Source organism: Schistocerca piceifrons, chromosome 10 (assembly GCF_021461385.2).
Source record: "Schistocerca piceifrons isolate TAMUIC-IGC-003096 chromosome 10, iqSchPice1.1, whole genome shotgun sequence".
Classification (NCBI taxonomy): Eukaryota; Metazoa; Arthropoda; class Insecta; order Orthoptera; family Acrididae; genus Schistocerca; species Schistocerca piceifrons.
The window spans coordinates 48,137,128-48,158,454 of NC_060147.1; the positions used below are offsets into that span (position 1 = coordinate 48,137,128).

At 40.6% G+C, this 21,327-nt stretch overlaps 1 protein-coding gene across 2 annotated transcripts in view; it reads right to left on the reverse strand.

Annotated features, from left to right (window-relative positions):
• Positions 1-2,539: 2,539 nt before the first annotated feature.
• LOC124718642 (collagen alpha-1(I) chain-like) overlaps positions 2,540-21,327 on the reverse strand; it is a 268,769-nt gene continuing 249,981 nt past the window's right edge. For both annotated transcript variants that reach the window (XM_047244268.1, XM_047244267.1), the window contains 4 exons: positions 19,992-20,193; positions 11,688-11,860; positions 8,079-8,300; positions 2,540-3,958 (listed from right to left, as the gene is read on the reverse strand). In XM_047244268.1, the coding sequence (XP_047100224.1) occupies positions 3,812-3,958; positions 8,079-8,300; positions 11,688-11,860; positions 19,992-20,193 (744 nt within the window). In that variant the 3' untranslated portion in view covers positions 2,540-3,811. The remainder of the gene's footprint in view (positions 3,959-8,078; positions 8,301-11,687; positions 11,861-19,991; positions 20,194-21,327) is intronic.

The following is a 21,327-nucleotide window of genomic DNA, read 5'->3' on the forward strand; positions in this document are numbered from 1 at the left end:
AATGTAAATATATTAATTTAAGTGGCAGAATATGCTAAATGAAAGACACAAGGTATATGGCTGTTCCTCAGTTTGTGTCTTGATATGCTCGGCATGACTGTATCATTGCCGAATTGCACACTGCTGGTAAAGATCTTTTACAAAATGGGTGACTGTGCACCAGCAGCTCTGCTGAAGTTCTGGACACTTGAGGGTGTGAAAAAAGACGTTGGTCCGATGTCTATGAAGGGTCTTGAGAAAAGATTACAAAATTCGAAAAGATGTACCAAGTGCAATGTAGAAGAGACTGGAAAATAACTGACCTAAATCTACTTCTAAACAGACACTGCACAAGCCACCATACAATATGTGATGGGGGTACCCTGTTGCACTATTAGTTGTTCCCTCCCTTGTTCCACTCAAACAGAGCAAGGCAAAAATGACTGTCTATATGCCTCCATATAAGCCCTGGTTTCTTGTACCTTATCTTCTCTGTCTTTGCATGCAATGTATTTTGGCAGCAGTAGCATCGTTCAGCAGTCAGCTTCAAACACTGGTTCTCTAAATTTTCCCAATAGTGTTTCTCGAAAGTAACATCTCCTTTGATCCAGGGATTCCCATTTGAGTTCCCGAAGCATCTCTGTACCAATTACATGTTGTTTGAGTGTACTGCTGGTAACAAATCTTTCAGCTCACTTCCGAACTGCTTCGATGTCTTCCTCCAATCCAACCTCGTATGGATCCCAAACACTCAAGCAGTACTCAAAAACAAGTGGCACAAGCATCCAATATGTGGTCTCCTTTACATGTGAATCACCCTTTCCTAAAATTCTCTCAATAAACCGAAATTGATTATTTGCCTTCCCTACCAGAATTCCCATCTGCCCGTTCACCATTTCATATCGTTTTGCGTTACACCGAGATGTTTAAACAACTTGACCGTGTCATGCAACACACTACTAATAATGTATCTGAACATTACTGGTTTGTTCGTCTTACCCATCCGCATTAACTTACATTTTTCCATGTTCAAAGCTAGCTGCCATTCATCACAATGATTAGAAATTTTGTCTAAGTTGTCTTGTATCTTCTTGCAGTAACTCCACTTCAACACCTTACTGTACACCACAGCATCATCAGCAAACAACTGTTGAATGCTGGCCACCCTGTCCAACAAATCATTTATGTATATATATACAGAACAACAGTGGTCCTATCACATTCCTCTGACATCAATTGAAGACATGGCCACAGCACTGCAAGAGTAAACAAGTGGTAGTGTGCAAACATGCACTGCAGGGGGAATTGACCAAACTTTGGAGATGTCTGTGAGTGCGGTGCATAAAATTATATTAAACATCCAGCATTGCTGTCAGTCCAGAGTTACATGTGTTCAGGAGTTGCTTCATGCTGACCTACCAGTAAGATAAATGTTTGCACTAAAATTCCTTGCTCGCTTGCAAGTGAACAATGAATGGCCATCGAACATTCTGTGGACAGACAAAGCTCATTTCCTTCTCCAAGGACATACCAATAGACAGAGTTCAGAAAATGGGCACTGAAAAATTCACTCACACGTCAACCGGTACCGCTTCAGTCTGCAAAGGTGACTGTGTTGTGTTGGTTGGCAGCATTGTTTATTTAGCACCAGATTTTTCAGGGAGATGAGTCTTTAGGGTCCCGTTACCTGTACCATCACCATTAAACCCTACAAAGTCTTTTGCTCACCAACATCATCCTAACCAATCAACATCATAAATGAGTGGGTAGGATCATTTGTATGCAATTTGCCACTCCTCTGCATGTAGCACAGCCAGTGAGGCAGCTGCTGCAGAGGCATTTTGAAATTTTAAAGTTATCAGCCATCAATTTCCTACAGCCCGGCCATCGAGATCACCGGATCGTAATCTGTGTGACTCCTACCTGCGGAGTATCTGAAAGGTGTGGTGTTCAGTGCTCCAATTACAAACATAAGAACTGAAGGCACACACTGGGCGATGCACTTCGAATGTGATCCCCAAGACATTCTGATCTGCTGTTGGACACACCGTTTCTCAATTTCAATTTGTGGCAGAAAACAGTGGACAGCATATTGAATACATCGAGCACCATTGTCAAGACAATTAAAAACCAGTATCGTTGTTTTTTATGCGATTTGTGGCCTCACGACAACTAGAAACTAATTTTCCCAATCTGATGTGGTATGACCTTGCCTCAATGGATGGGCTTATCTAAATAACGGTGCCACAATTCTTGACTGCCAAACTTGTGCAGTCATGCACACTGTACAATCAGAGTAATGTGCAACTCAAACCATAGCCATCGTATGGCAATTCATCTGTCATTTGTAGCCTAACCCATTTACATTATGATGTTGACAGTGCGATCTAGTGGGAATATTTTCATTAGTCCTCCCCCCCCCCCCCCTTCTTAACATTTCCCCTCTTCTTCAATAATATTCCATTCAAAATTGATGTCATGTGTATTTTCTATGGAGCTTCAATTATAATCACCCTTATTTACTTCAACAGGATTAGAATACAATTGAAATTACACAGTGTTTGTTCTTTATTTTTATTTACATGTAATCAGAAATTTGCAAAAATATTTGCAGTGATTTTACATATTTTTTTATTAAAGTACAAAAATGGAATGGAAAATGGCACAGAAAATATATAAATATTTCAGTACACAGTAATGTCGAATTACTGGTAACATGGCAGTGATATGTTTCTCATTATGGCACATGTGAACACGTCAATACACTTAAGTTAAAACAGTTAATACCCAGGCAACATCGCATTTGACACAATGCAAACATACATGTTACCATCACACAAAGGGAGTCTTTATGATACACATTACCTGCTTATTGTCGTTATTTCCTGCAAATATTACTGATTAATACTCAAGTTTGATACAAAATTATTGGAAAAAGTTGGGTAGTTACAGTGTGAATTTGATATAATTATACACAAAAAAATTAATGCAAATTTGTGATTAAAAGAACCATTAATTATATAACTTCTGCAGGTTTTTGAGTGTTGCAACCAGACAATACAGAAAATAACAATTGTTTTAACACAAAATGTTAAATGGATTGCAGATCACCTCAGATATATCAAGATATTAAAAGATATATAAATATACAGGAACAAAATCAAAATTTGTTTTTTTCTGACATTTAGCACCATAGATTCTCAGCATCCTTCTTACAGATGTACAATTTTCTGTATAATATTATTTTTTAATTAAAGCTACAATAAAGAAGAGGAACTAAAAAAATTCCCTGTTAATTACAAATCCATACTTTTCTTTATTCTACTTGAAAACAGTCCTTTTCAATGCACTGCAATAACCACAAATGTCAAATGGTGTAGAGATTCTCAGACATGTTGAAAAATATTTTGTGAACTATTGTTCATATTTCTGTATTTAATATTTATTATCACACTTAGAAAAAAAGGGAAACATTTAGTTATCCAATCAATTTACAACACAATAATTTGTAATGCCATACAATTTGTAATTCCCCCCATTGTCAACAGAAAATGACATCAAAAGTTACTATCACAAAGTATCACTTCTGACAGAATGCCATCACTGAACAATGTGAACTATTCAGAATGCCAACAGTGTCACAGCAGTGCTACTATACTGAAATATATGGAACACCAATAATACAATCTGTGGTCATTTATTGGGAGTGCTCATAAGTTGCGAATGTTACAGGACATTAGTGTACAAATCATTTCTGGCAGGTTCCAGCTCAGCTGTTAGGAAACAATATATGCAGTCGCACATCAGGTGATGGAAATGTCTGTTCAGCCGCTCAGATGAAACACACATTGCCAACTTCGATCCAGAACTTCTGGTCCGGCTGGCCGATGTCACGGAGGCCGATATCCGTGATGGGCAGTCTCACTGGCTTGTCTGTCGAATAGCTGATCACCGTCTGGGCCCACTCGGGTCTCTTGAACTGCAAAAACAAAATTACACTTCCTCACACAACAGATACAATCACACTACACATCACATGCTGCACAGTATCAGTGTAATAAGTTATGGTTGCAAGGTACAAGGTGCATTCAAGTTTTAAGGCCTCCGATTTTTTTTCTCCGGAGTGGAAAGAGATAGAAACATGCGCATTGTTTTAAAATGAGGCCGTGTTCATTGTCAGTACGTCCCAGAGATGGCAGCACCGTACGGCAGATGGAATTTTACCGCCAGCGGCGATAATAAGAACTGTTTTAAATACTTAAAATGGCAATGTTTTCCTTACTTGAACAGCGTGCAATCATTCGTTTTCTGAATTTGCGTGGTGTGAAACCAACTGAAATTCATCGACAGTTGAAGGAGACATGTGGTGATGGAGTTATGGATGTGTCGAAAGTGCGTTCGTGGGTGGACGGTTTAATGAAGGCAGAACATCGTGTGACAACAAACCGAAACAACCTCGGGCTCGCATGAGCCAGTCTGACGACACGATCGAGAAAGTGGAGAGAATTGTTTTGGGGGATCGCCGAATGACTGTTGAACAGATCGCCTCCAGAGTTGGTATTTCTGTGGGTTCTGTGCACACAATCCTGCATGACGACCTGAAAATGCGAAAAGTGTCATCCAGGTGGTGTCACGAATGCTGACGGACGACCACACGGCTGCCCGTGTGGCATGTTGCCGAGCAATGTTGACACGCAACGACAGTACGAATGGGATTTTCTTTTTATTGGTTGTGACAATGGATGAGACATAGATGCCATTTTTCAATCCAGAAACAAAGCGCCAGTCAGCTCAATGGAAGCACACAGATTCACCGCCACCAAAAAAAATTTCGGGTAACCGCCAGTGCTGAAAAAATGATGGTGTCCATGTTCTGGGACAGCGAGGGCGTAATCCTTACCCATTGCATTCCAAAGGGCACTATGGTAACAGGTGCATCCTACGAAAATGTTTTGAAGAACAAATTCCTCCCTGCACTGCAACAAAAATGTCCGGGAAGGGCTGCGCATGTGCTGTTTCACCAAGACAATGCACCCGCACATCGAGCTAACATTACGCAACAGTTTCTTCGTGATAACAACTTTGAAGTGATTCCTCATGCTCCCTACTCACCTGACCTGGCTCCTAGTGACTTTTGGCTTGTTCCAACAACGAAAGACACTCTCTGTGGCCGCACATTCACCAGCCATGCTGCTATTGCCTCAGCGATTTTCCAGTGGTCAAAACAGACTCCTAAAGAAGCCTTCGCCGCTGCCATCGAATCATGGCGTCAGCATTGTGAAAAATGTGTACGTCTGCAGGGCGATTACGTCAAGAAGTAACGCCAGTTTCATCGATTTTGGGTGAGTAGTTAATTAGAAAAAAAATCGGAGGCCTTAGAACTTGAATGCACCTCGTACTGGACAGAAGAATCAGAATGCTGGTAGAGACCAATCTGGAGGGAGATCAGTTTGGGTTCCGGACACATGTGAGGCATTGCTGAGCCTATGGTTTATCTTAGAAAATAGTTTCTACAAATGCAAACCTACATATAAGTGCATGTTATAGAATCAGAGAAAGCTCTTCACTATGTTTAGTGGAATACACTCTTTGAAATTCTGAAGGGAGCATGGGAAACATACAGCAAGTGTAAATTTATCTACAAATTTTACAGAAACTGGATTGCAGTTATACCAGTCAAAGAACATGAAAGGGAAGCAGTGGTTGAGAAAGAAGTGAGAGAGTGTTGTAACTTCTCCCTGACACTATTCAGTCTGTACTTTGAGCAAGCAGTAAAGGAGACCATGGAGAAATTTGGAAAGGCAATTCAAGTTCAAGGAAAATAAATGACAACTGAAGTTTACCAGCAATATGACAGCAAAGGACTTGCAAGGACAGCTAAATGGATTGGATAGTGTCTTAAAAAGATGTTATGAGATGATATCAACAAAAGTAAAACAAGGTTATGGAATGTAGTTGAATTAAATTAGATTAGGAAACGGGACACTTAAAAGTAGTAGACGAGTTCTGCTATTTGAGCAGCAAAATAACTGATGACGACTGAAGCAGGTTGGATATAAAAAGGCAGACTGGGAATAGATAGAAAAGCCCTTCTCAAAAAGATAAATTTGTTAACACTCAATATAGATTTAAGTTTAGGAAATCTGTTCTAAAGTTATTTGTCCAGAGTATAGCATTGTACAGAAGCGAAATGTGGATGATAAACAGCTCAGACAAGATGAGGATAAAAAATTTTGAAATGTAGTGCTGCAGAAGAATGCTGGAGATTAGATGGTAGACTGGCAATGACAAGGAAAGCATTTCTGAAGAAGAGAAATTTGTTAACATTGATTTAAGTGTCAGGAAGTCGTTTCTGAAAGTATTTATATGGAGTGAGGCCATGTATGGAAGTGAAACATGGATGATAAATAGTTTGGACAAGAAGAGAATATAAGCTTTCGAAATGTGGTGCTACAGAAGAATACTGAAGATTAGATGGGTAGATCACATAACTAATGAGGAGGTATTGAATAGAATTGGGGAGAAGAGGAGTTTGTGGCCCAAGTTGACTAGAAGAAGGGATCGGTTGGTAGGACATGTTCTGAGGCATCAAGGGATCACAAATTTAGCATTGGAGGGCAGTGTGGAGGGTAAAAATCGTAGAGGGAGACCAAGAGATGAATACACTAAGCAGATTCAGAAGGATTTAGGCTGCAGTAGGTACTGGGAGATGAAGAAGCTTGCACAGGACAGAGCAGCATGGAGAGCTGCATCAAACCAGTCTCAGGACTGAAGACCACAACAACAACAACAACATTTACTAACTTATGAGGAGGGACTGAATCAACCTGGGTGGAAAATAAAATTGCGGTAGGATTTAAGTACAAGAATGGATTGGATGACAAGACACATTCTGAGTATCAAAGAAGTTTCAATTTGGTAATGGAGTGAAGTGGAAGGGGGGGAGGGGGGGTTAAAATTGTAGAGGGGCCTGCAGAGGATAAAGCAGTGTGGGGAGCTGCATCAAATCAATCTTCAGACTGAAGACCACAACGACAACTTTATCCACTGATAGTAAGTTACTGACCATTTCCTTATCAAATGGCTTTCTTTCTTTCTCCTTGAATTTTCCCATTACTTGGAGTCAGATTTTTCTTTACATTACTTTGGATACTCATCAACCAGTTGGTTTGAGATTTTCATATCCCTCTCCTCTTTGTAAGCATGGAAAGCCATATTTTAATGGCACAATCACATCTTCATTTTATATGTCCGTACCACCCGAGCCAGAATTCTGAGAGTTTTTCTATGGGGACAATTTTAACACAACTTCGTACCAATTCATTGCACATTTTGTCTTTGAATGTGACTCCCATCCATTGTCTCATGCATATTTCTGCTTTACAGAGCTTCTGTATTGATGCCTTAACTTCACAGCCACACAACAGTGCTAGTCTTATATAGCTGTTTTATACATTTGTCTTCGGTTTTTACAGGCAGTTTTGCATCACACAACCCCGGATAAAATATGCACATTGTTCCAACCAGATGTTATTCTATGGTTTGTGTATCCGTCAACTGATCAATTTTCTGGTATTCTTGACTCCATGATCTGCATCTGAAGCTGAGGTTGCTAACATATTACCGGGCAGTGACACTTGATGTGGAGTACGCTGGTTTAAATCCTGGTGAAGGATGAAGGGAGGCGTGTAAAATTGTTCACATGACCAATACGTCACAATATTTCTTCACAATATTTCTATGTGTGCCAAATAAAGGGTTAAAAAAAGCACAGTCCCATATTTCACTAACCTGTATTTGATTGCAGTACAAAGAAGTAGAAGAGGAAGTTTTGTAATACTATTTCAGCAGTGCAGAATAAAGTAAACTGCCTGATCAAGCAATTTAAAAAAGTTGTTTTTATGCCATTTTGAAGAGGCAGGGGCAAAGAATGGATCATACTTACATAAGGCAATGCCAAAGGAAAACAATTAATAAATTTACAAATTTTAAAAAAGACACAATTCCAGAGTGACAGCAATACAGGTATACAAAATGAGTAGAGACGACTGGGTAGCATGAGCACAAGGCATGCGAAGTGACAGTTCCCACAGACTTACCCGACAGTCGTCGTCGGTGACCTCGTAGCGCACCCTCTGGTTGCCTCGTGGGGTGATCTCTATGTCGTTCCAGGCGAGCAGCTTGAGGCCCTTGCGGTAGGTCCTCTTGGCTGAGTCGAAGTACGCGACCGAGTTGAGGCAGTGGTAGGTGATGTTCTGCTGCGCCTCCACCGACAACAGCTGCAGGAATCCCAGCTGGTTGCTGTCCGCCTTGTATGTCATCTGCAATGGCCATTTGTGCAGCTGATTAAACTGTGCCCCCACCTGGCTCACACTATGTATACTTTTTGTTCCTTAAATTCATAGTGAGGGCATATTGAGGGATGTAGAACAGATGATAAGACACGAATATATAATACACATTTACAAACAAGGAAAAAAAAAATATGTTAATGCTCCATCAACAAGTTCTAAGTAGCTCGCCTCCATGGCTGAGATTGCTAACGCACGCTTGTGCAGTGGCGCTGAACCTGGGAGTAAGACGGTTCAAATCCTGTTGGTGGAAAAGATTTTCACTGCCAGTATTTGGTCGGCAAGGGGAAGAGAGGTTATGGTGTAAAGTTCCTGGTTGCCAGACTTTGTGCCAATGTCCTGGTTTAAAAACCAAACATCCACGCACTGTCTCAGAAAAAGAGGGAACGTGACATTGTTGATTGTGATCCATCTGCCAGTTGTGGACGGGGCATGGATGTGGAATAAGTGAAAAATTAGAAACATGTTTTCACTGTTGAGCAAATTTGTTGATTTTCTATTCCACCTATTTCAAGAAGAAATGTGACTTCAGTTGTAATTAAAATACTGAGAAAAGATGTTTTACATGTTTAGAGGCAATATAGGGATCAATTTGAGAGCTTTTGTGTTATACTTCTAGGAGAGACTTTGGAGGGACTTTCTATTATAAGAAGGAGTGAAAATTCAGGCTTAAAATGTCCTATGCTAATCAATTTAAATTAACACTGTAATCACAGTCTAACATATGCAATGGTGAATCAACAATTATGAAAAGGCTGGACTGCTACGTCCCACAAAGGGGACATGTTGAGTTGCAGACAGGCACAATGTAAAGACTGTTACACACTAATAATTCAGTCAGTGCCTTCTTCAGAAAAGGAAATGAAAATACACACATTCACACAAGCAGGCACACCTCATGGCCAAACTGCAACTGTGGGGTTGGAGGGGGGGGGGGGGTGATAGCAAGGTATGGGTGGGGGAGAGGAAGCCGGGGTGGGGGTGGGGGGAGAAGAGCGCTTTCTGGCAGAGCGTGAAGGGATTACTGTAGAATGCAGCAGCACTGCACTGTCACAAGCAGCATCAGGAGGCTGTGGGAGAGGGAAGAGAGGGGGGGGGGGGGGATATGGGAACAGGGAGCAGGATAAGAGAGAAGCAGAGAGAGGAATAGACTAATGAGGGTGAGAAGGCATGAATTGAGAGGACATGATAGGACAGAAGGGGTGGAAACTGGTGGCTGGACGGTGTGGGGTTGATGCCGGAATAATTTTAGGAGCAGAAAATGTCTTGGGGTGGTCCACTTTGCTCTTAGTCACATTTTGGGGGTGAAAGTTCACTCTGGTGGACAGTTGGGTGGCAGTTATACCAATTTAAAAAAAAAAAGAAACTTCACTGTGATTGCAACAGAGCTGGTATGTGACAAGGGTGCTTTCACAACTGTCCTGGCGTCTGATGTAAGATAAGCTGCTGACAGGACTGGTATGGGAAGTGTTCTGTGGGTGGATTGGAGAGGCTGTGTTGCTGCAGGGACATCATTCATGTGGCAAAGGGATTGGGACTGGCGCTGGCATAGGGGTGGACTAAGATGCTGTGGAGTTTGAGTGGGTGATGGAACAACACTTTAGTAGTGGTGGGAAGGATCTTGGGTAGGATGTCCTTCACTTCAGGGCATGATGATAGTTAATAACCAAAGCCCTGATGTAGGATGTGATTGGGTTATTCCAAATATTGGGTGACTAGGGGGTGGTGCGGGGATATGGCACGGGAAATCTGGTTTCCGACTAGGTCTGGGGCACAGTGCCTGTATGTGAAGGGCATGATATGGGCCAGGGAATTATTGCTGTTGCAGATACGCTGTCTCCAGATGGACAGGCTGGATGGGAAGGATTTTTTGGGTGGAAGGGATGGCAGCTGTTGAAATGCAGGTACTGTTGGTTTTGGTGGGTTTAATGTGAACAGATGTGTGTATGGAGCTATCAGAGAGGAGGAGACCCAAAGTCCAGGAAGGTGTGCTACCATCCTTCCAAACCAAAATATTCGTCCCATAGCTGAGGACAGCATATGCATAGTCATAAGAACTTCCTTGTCCAGTATGCTAGGCATCTCACAAAGCCCTTCACAGACAGCCACTATCCCCCAGACCTAGTCTGCAAAAAGATTCCCCACATCCCCCCCTTAATCCTCCCACAAACCCCAAGAACCAGCTAAAAAGGAGTCCCTTCTTTGTCACCCAATACCACCCCAGACAGTAACATTTGAATCACATATTTTGTGAGGGATTTGATTACCTATCATCATGCCGTGAAACGAGACATCCTATCAAAGATCCTTTCCACTCCTCCTAAAGTGGTGTTCCATCACCCACTGAGCCTCCACAAAAACCTAACCCATTCCTATACCACTCCCAATCCCAACACCTTGCCACAAGGATCATTTCCCATTGGAAGACCCAGGTGCAAGACCTGCCCAATCCATCCACCCAGCACTTCCTACTCCAGTACTGTCACAGGCTTATTGTACCCTATCAGAAGCTGGGCCACCTGTCAGAGCAGCCATGTCATATATCAGCTCTCTTGCAATCACTGCACAGCTTTTTATATCGGTACGACTACCGATCACCGCCACCATTGAACTGTGGCCGAGAGCATCGCAGACCACCCTGTGGCACAATATGCTGCTGAACATAACTCACTTGATTTCAATAGCTGCTTCACAAGTCAAACCATCTGAAGCTTCCCCTGCACCACCACCTTTTCTGAACTGCGCAGACGGGAATTATCCTTACAACACATTCTCCACTCCAGAAATTATCCCAGTCTCAACCTACAGGAACATATTGTCCCCACACCCACTACCTACAGTTCCCACACGCTGTCTATCCTTTCACCTCCTCCTTATTCGTGTCCCCTCATCATCATTATATGTTGCCCTCTACCAATCATCTATCCATCTTTTCTCTTCCCTGCTCTCCTCCTTTCCCACTGTCTAAGACCCCCCCTCCCCTCCCTCCTGCCCCCACTAACCCCAAAACCTCCCAAGCTGCACCTGCATTCTTCTTATTCCTCAATCTAATTCCTGCATACTACGCTACACAGCGCTCTTCTCCTTCCCACCACCACCCGTATCGTCCTATCTCTCTAAATGGCCAGGCTGTATCTGCAACTAAAAGTGTCATCTTTACGGTGAGTTGCTGTCTATCCTGTTCCTAATATTGTTGATATTAATGTAAGTTTTGAAACAGCCTCTTACATTTTATCAGCTTCTGGTTCTCTATTTTTAAGAACTTCATTATTTCTACTTACACTCAAAATTCTATATACAGTACTTATACCAGTACTGCTGAAAATCCACATATTATAAAATACATCAAATATTTACCTTTATGCCTCCCTCGATCTCACTGAGCCACACCTCCTGTTCGTGTCCTATGTACGACACCTCTGGTGTCTTCTCCGGGCTCGGTTTGACACACGTCGCTTTCGTGTCGGCGTTGCAGTACACTAAGATGGCATCTCTCACGTCACCCTCATTAGGATCTATCCAGTAGTCACCTGTGAAGGACAGGACACAGTGTTAGCATTTGTTCTGACAGGGTGTGAGAGCGATGTTTAGCTTATACAAAAAACTGTCACATGTGGAAATTGCTAATCAACTGATGCTGCAAATTTCATTACGAAAATTTTGCAAGGCAGATGTAAAGCTCATAAAGTATTTTTCATAGACCACTATGGAATTTGTATACTTATAGTAAATAAAATTCACCTCTGCTACAGTATCTTTTATTGAAGGCCATTGTTTTCAGGTGCTTCATCCTCCATTTTCAGGCATCTGTCAAACATGTTATGAAAGGGAAGCAATAGTTGAGAAGGCAGTGAGACACAGTTGTAATCTATGCATCTCATTACTCAGTCTGTATAATTGTCAACAGCCAATGAAACCAAGAAGAAATTGAGAAAAGGAATTACAGTTCTGAGGGAAGAAATACAAGCTATGAGGTTGGTGGTGACAGTCTGAGATGGCAAAGGGCTTGGAAGATCAGTTGAACAGAATGTATAGTGTCTGGAAAAAAGGTTATAAGATGAATGTCAACAAAAGTAAAATGCAGATCATGGAATAAAGTTGAATTACAAACCTGATGCCGAGGGAATTAGATGAGGAAGTGAAATGCTAGCAGTGGTGGATGAGGTTTGTTATTTGGGCTGTGAAATAACTGATGATAGTCAATGTAGAAAGAACATAAAATGTTACCTAGCAATAAGAAGCAAAGCATTGATATCAGAATGTAGGCTTCCACGGCTGGTGTCATAGTGATAACAATTCTTGTGGGTATTATGCCGCGTCATTGCTAAAAACTAACAACAGTAATAAACTAAAACCGACGTTTCGGCCGAATTTCAATGGCCTTCCTCAGGGCATTTCTGAAAAAGAGAATATTTATTTATTTAGTCTGATCTGTTTAGGGCCCTCAAGCCCTCTCTTACATTGGACCATGGTGTCACACATACAGTACCTTTTTTACATCATAGTTACCTAAGAAATAACAATTTTAAAATAAGAGATGGTATTAAAATAATTTGAGTGTCTGCAGTGACTATGTGAGTAAGTAATACTGGTACGAACTAATAAAGTTAATACTGGCGGTACTTCTACCACTGCTGCTGCCACTAATAACAATAACAATAATAATAATAACTATAATGATAGTGGCAGGTATAAAAAGAATTTGTAGGTGTACAAAATAGATGTTTCCTGATGTAATGAGTTCTGGGGAAGTGAAATTTGAGGAGAGTGCAACAGCTAAGGATACTGGGGAATCTCATTGGAAAGAAGAATGTACAGGGGTAATGAGTGCATACAGTGATGATGGTAATCATTATTGTTGCTTTAGTAGATACGTCAGTTACCATCCATCTTCTGAATTTGGAGAGGTCATTTAGTTATCTAATATAATGCAAGGGGTTATTTCAGAATCAGGTTCCCATTACTGAGAAGGACTTCACAAAAGTGGCTCAAAGATGGTGTGCAGCAGAAAGGATTTTGCTCTGATGGGAATGGGTGTTTCTGCTGTGTCATTCAGACAAGAGTGTTCCAGTCGAGGTGAGACACAAGGGACAGTGTTCAATGACAAGACAACAGAGAAGACTGACGTTATGGAAATCTCTGTGCTTGTCCGTATGCAGCCAGGATAGCTGTGCATACAATGGTGAAATGTGATCAAAGAGTCAAACATTACAGATATAACAAAAATTTGTAATTATCAAATATACATTTAAATGTTAGGAAATCTTTTCTGAATGTACCTGCCTGGAATGTAGCCATCTACAGAAGTGAAACTTGAACAATAAACAGTTTAGACAAGAAGAGAATAGAAGCTTTTCAAACAGGTGCAGGTTGCAGTGGCTCTCCAGAGATGAAGCTTGCACAGGATTTACCAGCTTGGTGGGCTGCATGAAACCAGTCTTCTGACTGACAAAGACAGCAGCAACAGTAACTCACTCATTCATTTGTTGTGTTTTGTAGATCCCATCAAAAAGGAGAACCTTCGAGGGATGTGCAATAGGTCAAGGTATACATTAACATGAGACAAAAACAATCACACAAGCTTAATCTAATAACAACCTTCTTGCTGAACAATATTAAATGCTTCTTTGTTCCCATTCTGCATCTACGTCTATTTGTCACATTTGGTGGATGATTTTCTTTTGCATCATTTGATATGATTTTGGATACGTGATGTCTTATGAGCAGGCCACAGTTTATGGTAATCATCCTTATCTACAAGCAAGTCTTTAAGCTCCACTTCATATACTTGGTACTTTTGAGGTTGCCCATTAGGTTCTTGTGGTTCAGGTGCAGGTTATGTTTAAACATGATGCTTAACTGGTAGAGTTTAATATTAATATACATGTTTGGTTATTGTAAATTCACATTCAAGGTTATCACCTAACATTGGTGTGGTGCTTTTGACTCACAGTAATATAGAAAGTAATGCCTCATTATTAGATGTTATACAAAGTGAGCAACACAAAATCAAATCCATAATGAAACCATTACCCAGCACCATTTGTGAAAGACTCTCACACAACTAGTGCAACTACCAGATGCATGAGTTACTACTGACTGTTGTAGCTGCTGTTCAGATGGTGACGCGTAGGTGTAGAATATACTTCAGTGCAGTTGTGTTTGAGTAAAATGTCTTATTCAATCCTGGAGTGGATCCACGTCAATGTTCTCGACAACTGGCAAATGTGATGAACTGTGATTGTGAGGTTACAAGGGATACTGTAATAGTGTAAATAATTTGCTGGATGTGGTAATGTTTACTGTGGAGGAACAGTTGGGGTATGGCAAGCACAAGTCAATATATTTATGGAGTCACCTTCTTGATAAAGAGAGGAGGCAGCATATAACAGTTTCACATGAATTACTAAGTTACATAATTGCCTATGTCTCAGTGCATAACTTGCTACATATGTTAATAATGTAAAGTGTGCTTGTCTTACTAATCATTGGATTTGCTGGGTATCTGATCACTGAAATAGGAGTACTCCATAAGCATAAGAGCTCTTCAAAATAGTTCAAAATTCAAATTTAAAGCACAGCAGCAGGGATAATATTTCGGACATTAATGAACATGTTTTATATAAAAATTAAGTTGTAAGGATGTTTCAGAACCTCTGCATAATAAGTTATCGTCTTTTATTGTGAAGGTACTGTTCAGTTTTCGATCTATGTAGAGCAAAATGAGTATTTTTGGTTATAATAGAGGGAAACATTCCACGTAGGAAAAATATATCTAAAAACAAAGATGATGTGACTTACCAAATGAAAATGCTGGCAGGTCGACAGACGCACAAACAAACACAAACATACACACAAAATTCAAGCTTTTGCAACAAACTGTTGCCTCATCAGGAAAGAGGGAAGGAGAGGGAAAGACAAAAGGATGTGGGTTTTAAGGGAGAGGGTAAGGAGTCATTCCAATCCCGGGAGCAGAAAGACTTACCTTAGGGGGAAAAAAGGACGGGTATACACTCGCACACACACACACATCCATCCACACATATACAGACACAAGCAGACATATTTAAAGACAGAGAGTTTGGGCAGAGATGTCAGTCGAGGCAGAAGTGCACGGGCAAAGATGTTGTTGAATGACAGGTGAGGTATGAGTGGCGGCAACTTGAAATTAGCAGAGATTGAGGCCTGGTGGATAACGGGAAGAGAGGATATATTGAAGAGCAAGTTCCCATCTCCGGAGTTCGGATAGGTTGGTGTTAGTGGGAAGTATCCAGATAACCCGGATGGTGTAACACTGTGCCAAGATGTGCTGGCCGTGCACCAAGGCATGTTTAGCCACAGGGTGATCCTCATTACCAACAAACACTGTCTGCCTGTGTCCATTCATGCGAATGGACAGTTTGTTGCTGGTCATTCCCACATAGAATGCGTCACAGTGTAGGCAGGTCAGTTGGTAGATCACGTGGGTGCTTTCACACGTGGCTCTGCCTTTGATCGTGTACACCTTCCGGGTTACAGGACTGGAGTAGGTGGTGGTGGGAGGATGCATGGGACAGGTTTTACACCGGGGGCGGTTACAAGGGTAGGAGCCAGAGGGTAGAGAAGGTGGTTTGGGGATTTCATAGGGATGAACTAAGAGGTTACGAAGGTTAGGTGGACGGCAGAAAGACACTCTTGGTGGAGTGGGGAGGATTTCATGAAGGATGGATCTCATTTCAGGGCAGGATTTGAGGAAGTCGTATCCCTGCTGGAGAGCCACATTCAGAATCTGATCCAGTCCCGGAAAGTATCCTGTCACAAGTGGGGCACTTTTGTGGTTCTTCTGTGGGAGGTTCTGGGTTTGAGAGGATGAGGAAGTGGCTCTGGTTATTTGCTTCTGTACCAGGTCGGGAGGGTAGTTGCGGGATGCGAAAGCTGTTGTCAGGTTGTTGGTGTAATGCTTCAGTGATTCCGGACTGGAGCAGATTCGTTTGCCATGAAGACCTAGGCTGTAGGGAAGGGACCGTTTGATGTGGAATGGGTGGCAGCTGTCGTAATGGAGGTACTGTTGCTTGTTGGTGGGTTTGATGTGGACGGACGTGTGAAGCTGGCCATTGGACAGGTGGAGGTCAACATCAAGGAAATGAGTATTTTGTATGCCGCACCTTTTAGGCAAAGAAGTGATTAAACAAAAGAAGAGGGGTGAAACTGCCAAAAAGTGGAGTGCCCTTAAATATGTAAATAATCTGACGATTGTCTACAAAATAATATAAGGAATTTAGTTTTACGTATTTTAATATTGTAATATTGTAAATGGATGATGGCCATGTTTAGAAATAATATAGTTGACTAATGTAGTGTCATGTGACCGGACAGAGGACAGGGGATAGGGGACAAAGGTGGTGGTCTATTGACAATGGTCCGTTGGTGTGTTAGGGTCGGTGCGACTAAGAGCCGCCGACATAGTATTACATGGCCATCAGTTTGTTTTGTGGATGTGAGTTAGTAAAATAAAAACATTTTCACTCTAAACTGTTGTTGGTGTAAATCATTTGTGAATGATCGTGATTTAGAAAAATACTTGAATTCATTCACTGCTGTATTTAGGCTGGCAATTTACTCAATATAGGGCGCAAATGCAACTGTGCACAACAGAACCACTTTTGCAGACGAGTCATGGTAAAAGGTTGTGTACAAGCCCGAGTGAAGTTGCATGATCCTTTCACCATTGAGTGACATTTGCATGCAGTGGGGTAGGTTCAAAAATAAGGTGTATGGATACTGCATGCTCTAAGCCAAAATCACAAAAATCAGCAGGTGGCCATATGTGCATCTGTGCTCGCTCGTCATCAATTGGCTCATTAACAACACTGACCATTCCTATTCTGTATCATTACTGGTTATGAGAAATGGTGAGTCTATGCTGGCATAAGGAAAAGAAAGGAATGGTTGAGCTCAAACAAACAGCAACTCCATGTACAAAGACCTGCACACGCCCATAAAAGATAACGTTTTGCATCTGGTGGCACAATGATGGTGTGGTGTACTACGAATTTCTTCCATGAGATGAAACCATCAGTGCTGACATTTACTGCCAACAACTGAGATATCTTGCATATGCAATTCCAGAAGAATGACCAGGAAGAATGCATGAAGTGATACTACTATACCAATAATTCCCACTCGCCTTCTGCTAGACTGTCAAAAAACACTGTACAGGAGTTGGGAAGTCATTCCACACACACTTTATCCATCTGATCGTTGTGCCCTCAGATTTTCACCTTTTCTGCTCTATATCAAAGAACCTTTTTTCTGGACGAAAATATGCTCCAAACATATCTCAATGAGTTCTTTGCCTCAAAACCCCATCATTTCTACGGTCACAGAATCAGAAAGTTAAGTGAAGTAGAATAGATGACTAAAGTCTGTGTTATGTTGTGTTTATTAAACTTATGAAAAATAGTATGATCTTATGCACCAACTCAATAATTCAATTCCTAATACATGGTGAGCACCATAAAACCAAACCCATAATGTAACTGCTGCAGAATTGGTAGGGCACACTGGAATGAAATATTATGAATGATATGGAATTTAAATGATGCAGTTATTAACATTACTGCAACAGAAGATGTTCAAAATGATCACTCTGGGCATCAGTGCACTTTTGTGCTTGACTGATACATTGAGAGTTGTCTGACCAAAAACGCTGTTATGAGCTGTGTTGACTTCTTGTGGAACACTCAAATTCACACCATCAATATAGTGGAGATCAGGTATGTAAATTCTCTCTTTTAAGTAGCCCCAAAGGGAAAACTAACAAGTAGACAACTCCAGAGAATTTGGAAGTACTGTCCACTGCAGACACTTGTTCATTTGTGAAAGTTGCATAAATGTGATTCAGTGAAATGTTTCATGCATGAAACATTGCCCCTACAGGTTAGAAGAAGCTGTTTCATTTTTTGATGTCAGGTAATTGTGTATAGATTCCTCAAAAATTGTGAGGCAAACTTGAATATTTACAGTACAATCACAAAATATTGGTTCCTGTATATAATTACTAGAATTGGAACACCAAACACCAATTTTCTCATCGTGAAGTGGATTAATTTTCTCATTGTGAAATGGATGCAAAAATATCTCGTGAGGATTCATCACCAGCCAAAACCTGATGCACATGACCAAATAAATGATACCATACCTCATCTGATGTGAAATATGACATTTAGTCTGTCTGTCCACCGAGGACATTTTCAAGAAGCCAGTTGCAATAATCAATTTGTTTTGGTTTCTTTGTCTACTTCAGCAGCAGTTTTGTTTCAATTTTATTTTGAGAAGCATTTTACAAGAAGACACGTAGTTAACAACATATTGTTGGGATAACTCACATACTGATTTTTTTCGACAGGCAGTAATCTTCATTTCAGTACCAGCAGTGACCTATTAGAGTCCTAATGGAATGTTGCCCGTTTTGTTCTGCATTTGAAACTGAGCCTCTTGTACGCCACTTTGAAGCAATACTACTTCTCACTGGGGAACTGGCACTCAGAAATTTTTCCATAAACACTTGACAAGTTTCTTCAAATGATGGTAAACGAATATAGACCTGAACTATAGCTATCCTCTCCCAGGCTGAATAAGGCATTTTACACAAGAATAACTGCACTTATAATACTGAACTGCAATGAAACATATACTGGACTGACACATCACTGTCTGACAAGCAGCAGCAACAGTCAGTAGTAACATACACAACCGCTAGTTGCACTAGTTGTGTGAGAGTCTTTTACACGATCTTCATAAAACCCCGAAGGTCTTGCTGAACATGGAGAGTCACTAATGTCAAAATGATCCTCTTTAAAACAATTTGATATGAGACACTTGAGATCTACAGAGCTAGGAAACAACCCCAAATTGGTCTACAAAAGCACCTAAGCTACAGTGCATGCACACTGTGTGATATTTTGGAATATCCTCTCATTCTCTTATGTCACGAGTTTAGTCTGCATTTACAAACAGTGAAATTGATATTTATTTAGGTGAATTTACCTCACAATTATGTGGATTAAAGTGCACTTACAGTATTGGCAGTTTTTACGTGATGTGTAGCTATTGGTAAAAGCATGATAAATCAAGGAAAACGAGATGACTAATAATGAGTGAGATGTTGATAGCCAATAAGAATGTCAATCTTCATTTCTTTTGCTTCACAAAGTAAGTGATATTTTTTTTTCACTCATAGGACTAAGTATTGATATTATTAGTATACATCGTACAGATAACATATTTGAAAATTACTGATAAATGTTTCTGACAACAAACATTTTAAATATCATTGTGGCTCATCTCTAAGTGCACTTGAGCACACTTCTAGTATTACAAAAGTGTTGCAATTTTTAAAGTGTACTTTCGGTGTCTGCTGTTTTTCGCAGCATACTAATACCCACATTGGTTTGTGTGTTTGTGTTGAAAACAATCATATTTACAGTCTTGCTTGTCAAACATACTTTACTGACCCCCCCCCCCTTTTTTTTTACTAATAGAACTGCATCCATCAAAGCAGTCTTCAGTCAGGAGACCGTAACACTTTCATCTGCACAGATCGAGGTAATCAGATCAATCTTGTAAACTAGTTATAAGTGCTGACATAGATAATACAATACAGGTTCATCTGAAACTAACCACTAGGCTTATCTGGATGTGCGAGGAAGAGGTCCCTGCACGTTTTGGCTGGGAATGACTTCTCTCCGTCTGGTTTCTTGAAGCGCTCGAATGACCTCTTCAGGTGTTCGTAGGCTTGCATCACCAACTCGCGACGTGACTCTTCACTGATGTCCTTGCTGAAGATTCGAGCCGGCTCATCACCGCTCAGTGGGTCAGGGCCCTGTGAGCATCACATCGCACAAAGTAAATGAGTTGTCCAACTGTGGTATTTTCTTCCTTTTGTTTACAAAAATAAGGGCACATAGTTCATGTTGTTAAAGATGTATGCTTCAAGGTACAAGCATTATTCACAAATAATAATAATAATAATAAGTTTCAAAGTAGCTATCCATAATGATCAGTAGCAAAACAATTTATTCCCAGTAACAAGAATCTTACGACTAAACAAATTAGCTCCTTTGTCTTTTTTATGGCTATACTGGAAAGTGAATGGAAAAGAAAAAGTAGGAGATGTGAATTCAACCTTTCTTAGATGGATGCACCAAGGTAACATAAATAGTTAGGTTGTCTAATCATGAAGATGTATAGAGAATAATAATTTAGTGTGTTTCTTAATTTGGCATTCCTTTTTTATCTTGGTAAGTTCAAAAAATTCAGTAGACACACTGGTCTACCAATTTTTTTTTTTATATCTCCAGTACCCACTACATTCTCTTCAGTGGTATGGTACATTCTGATAAGAGCCTGGCCTTAGATCTTTAAGAGTCCCAGATTAACACAGTGCTTCTTCCATCTTCCTGTGATTCATTTCAGTTTACTGTGAGCTAAATTTGGTTCAATGCACTTTTGATAACGGCTCAGTTCAGTCACATAAGAAACAATTTGCATGGTCTTGTAGAGAGCACAGACAGAGATAAAGTAATGTTTCGTAAGAAGAAAAAGTTGCGGAGGTTTGGCAATGTGAGAACAAATGGTACAGATGTATGCTTTTCACAGTAACAATATGATGACTCAAAACAGGCAAGTAGCTCCCTGTGAAAGTAGAGTAGTTATTGGATACAGCTTCTGCCTTTTATGCAAAACACTGTTTCTTTTTTCTCATTACACAATCATGATTCGACATCTCTGTGCCATCCTCAGTAGTTTTGTTTATTGAAAAATTGTAGGTGGTAACTGATCTAATGAAATGGGGCCTAAAACCAGCTTTTGTTTGATTTTGTTCTTACCTCGATTTTACATTACATGGTTTTGCAGTACCATCTGTATGGTGCCCTGCACTAATAGCTTGTCATCTGCAAACTAAACAATGTAAATGTAAATTTTATCAGCGATTTTACATCTCTCTTTATTTTTA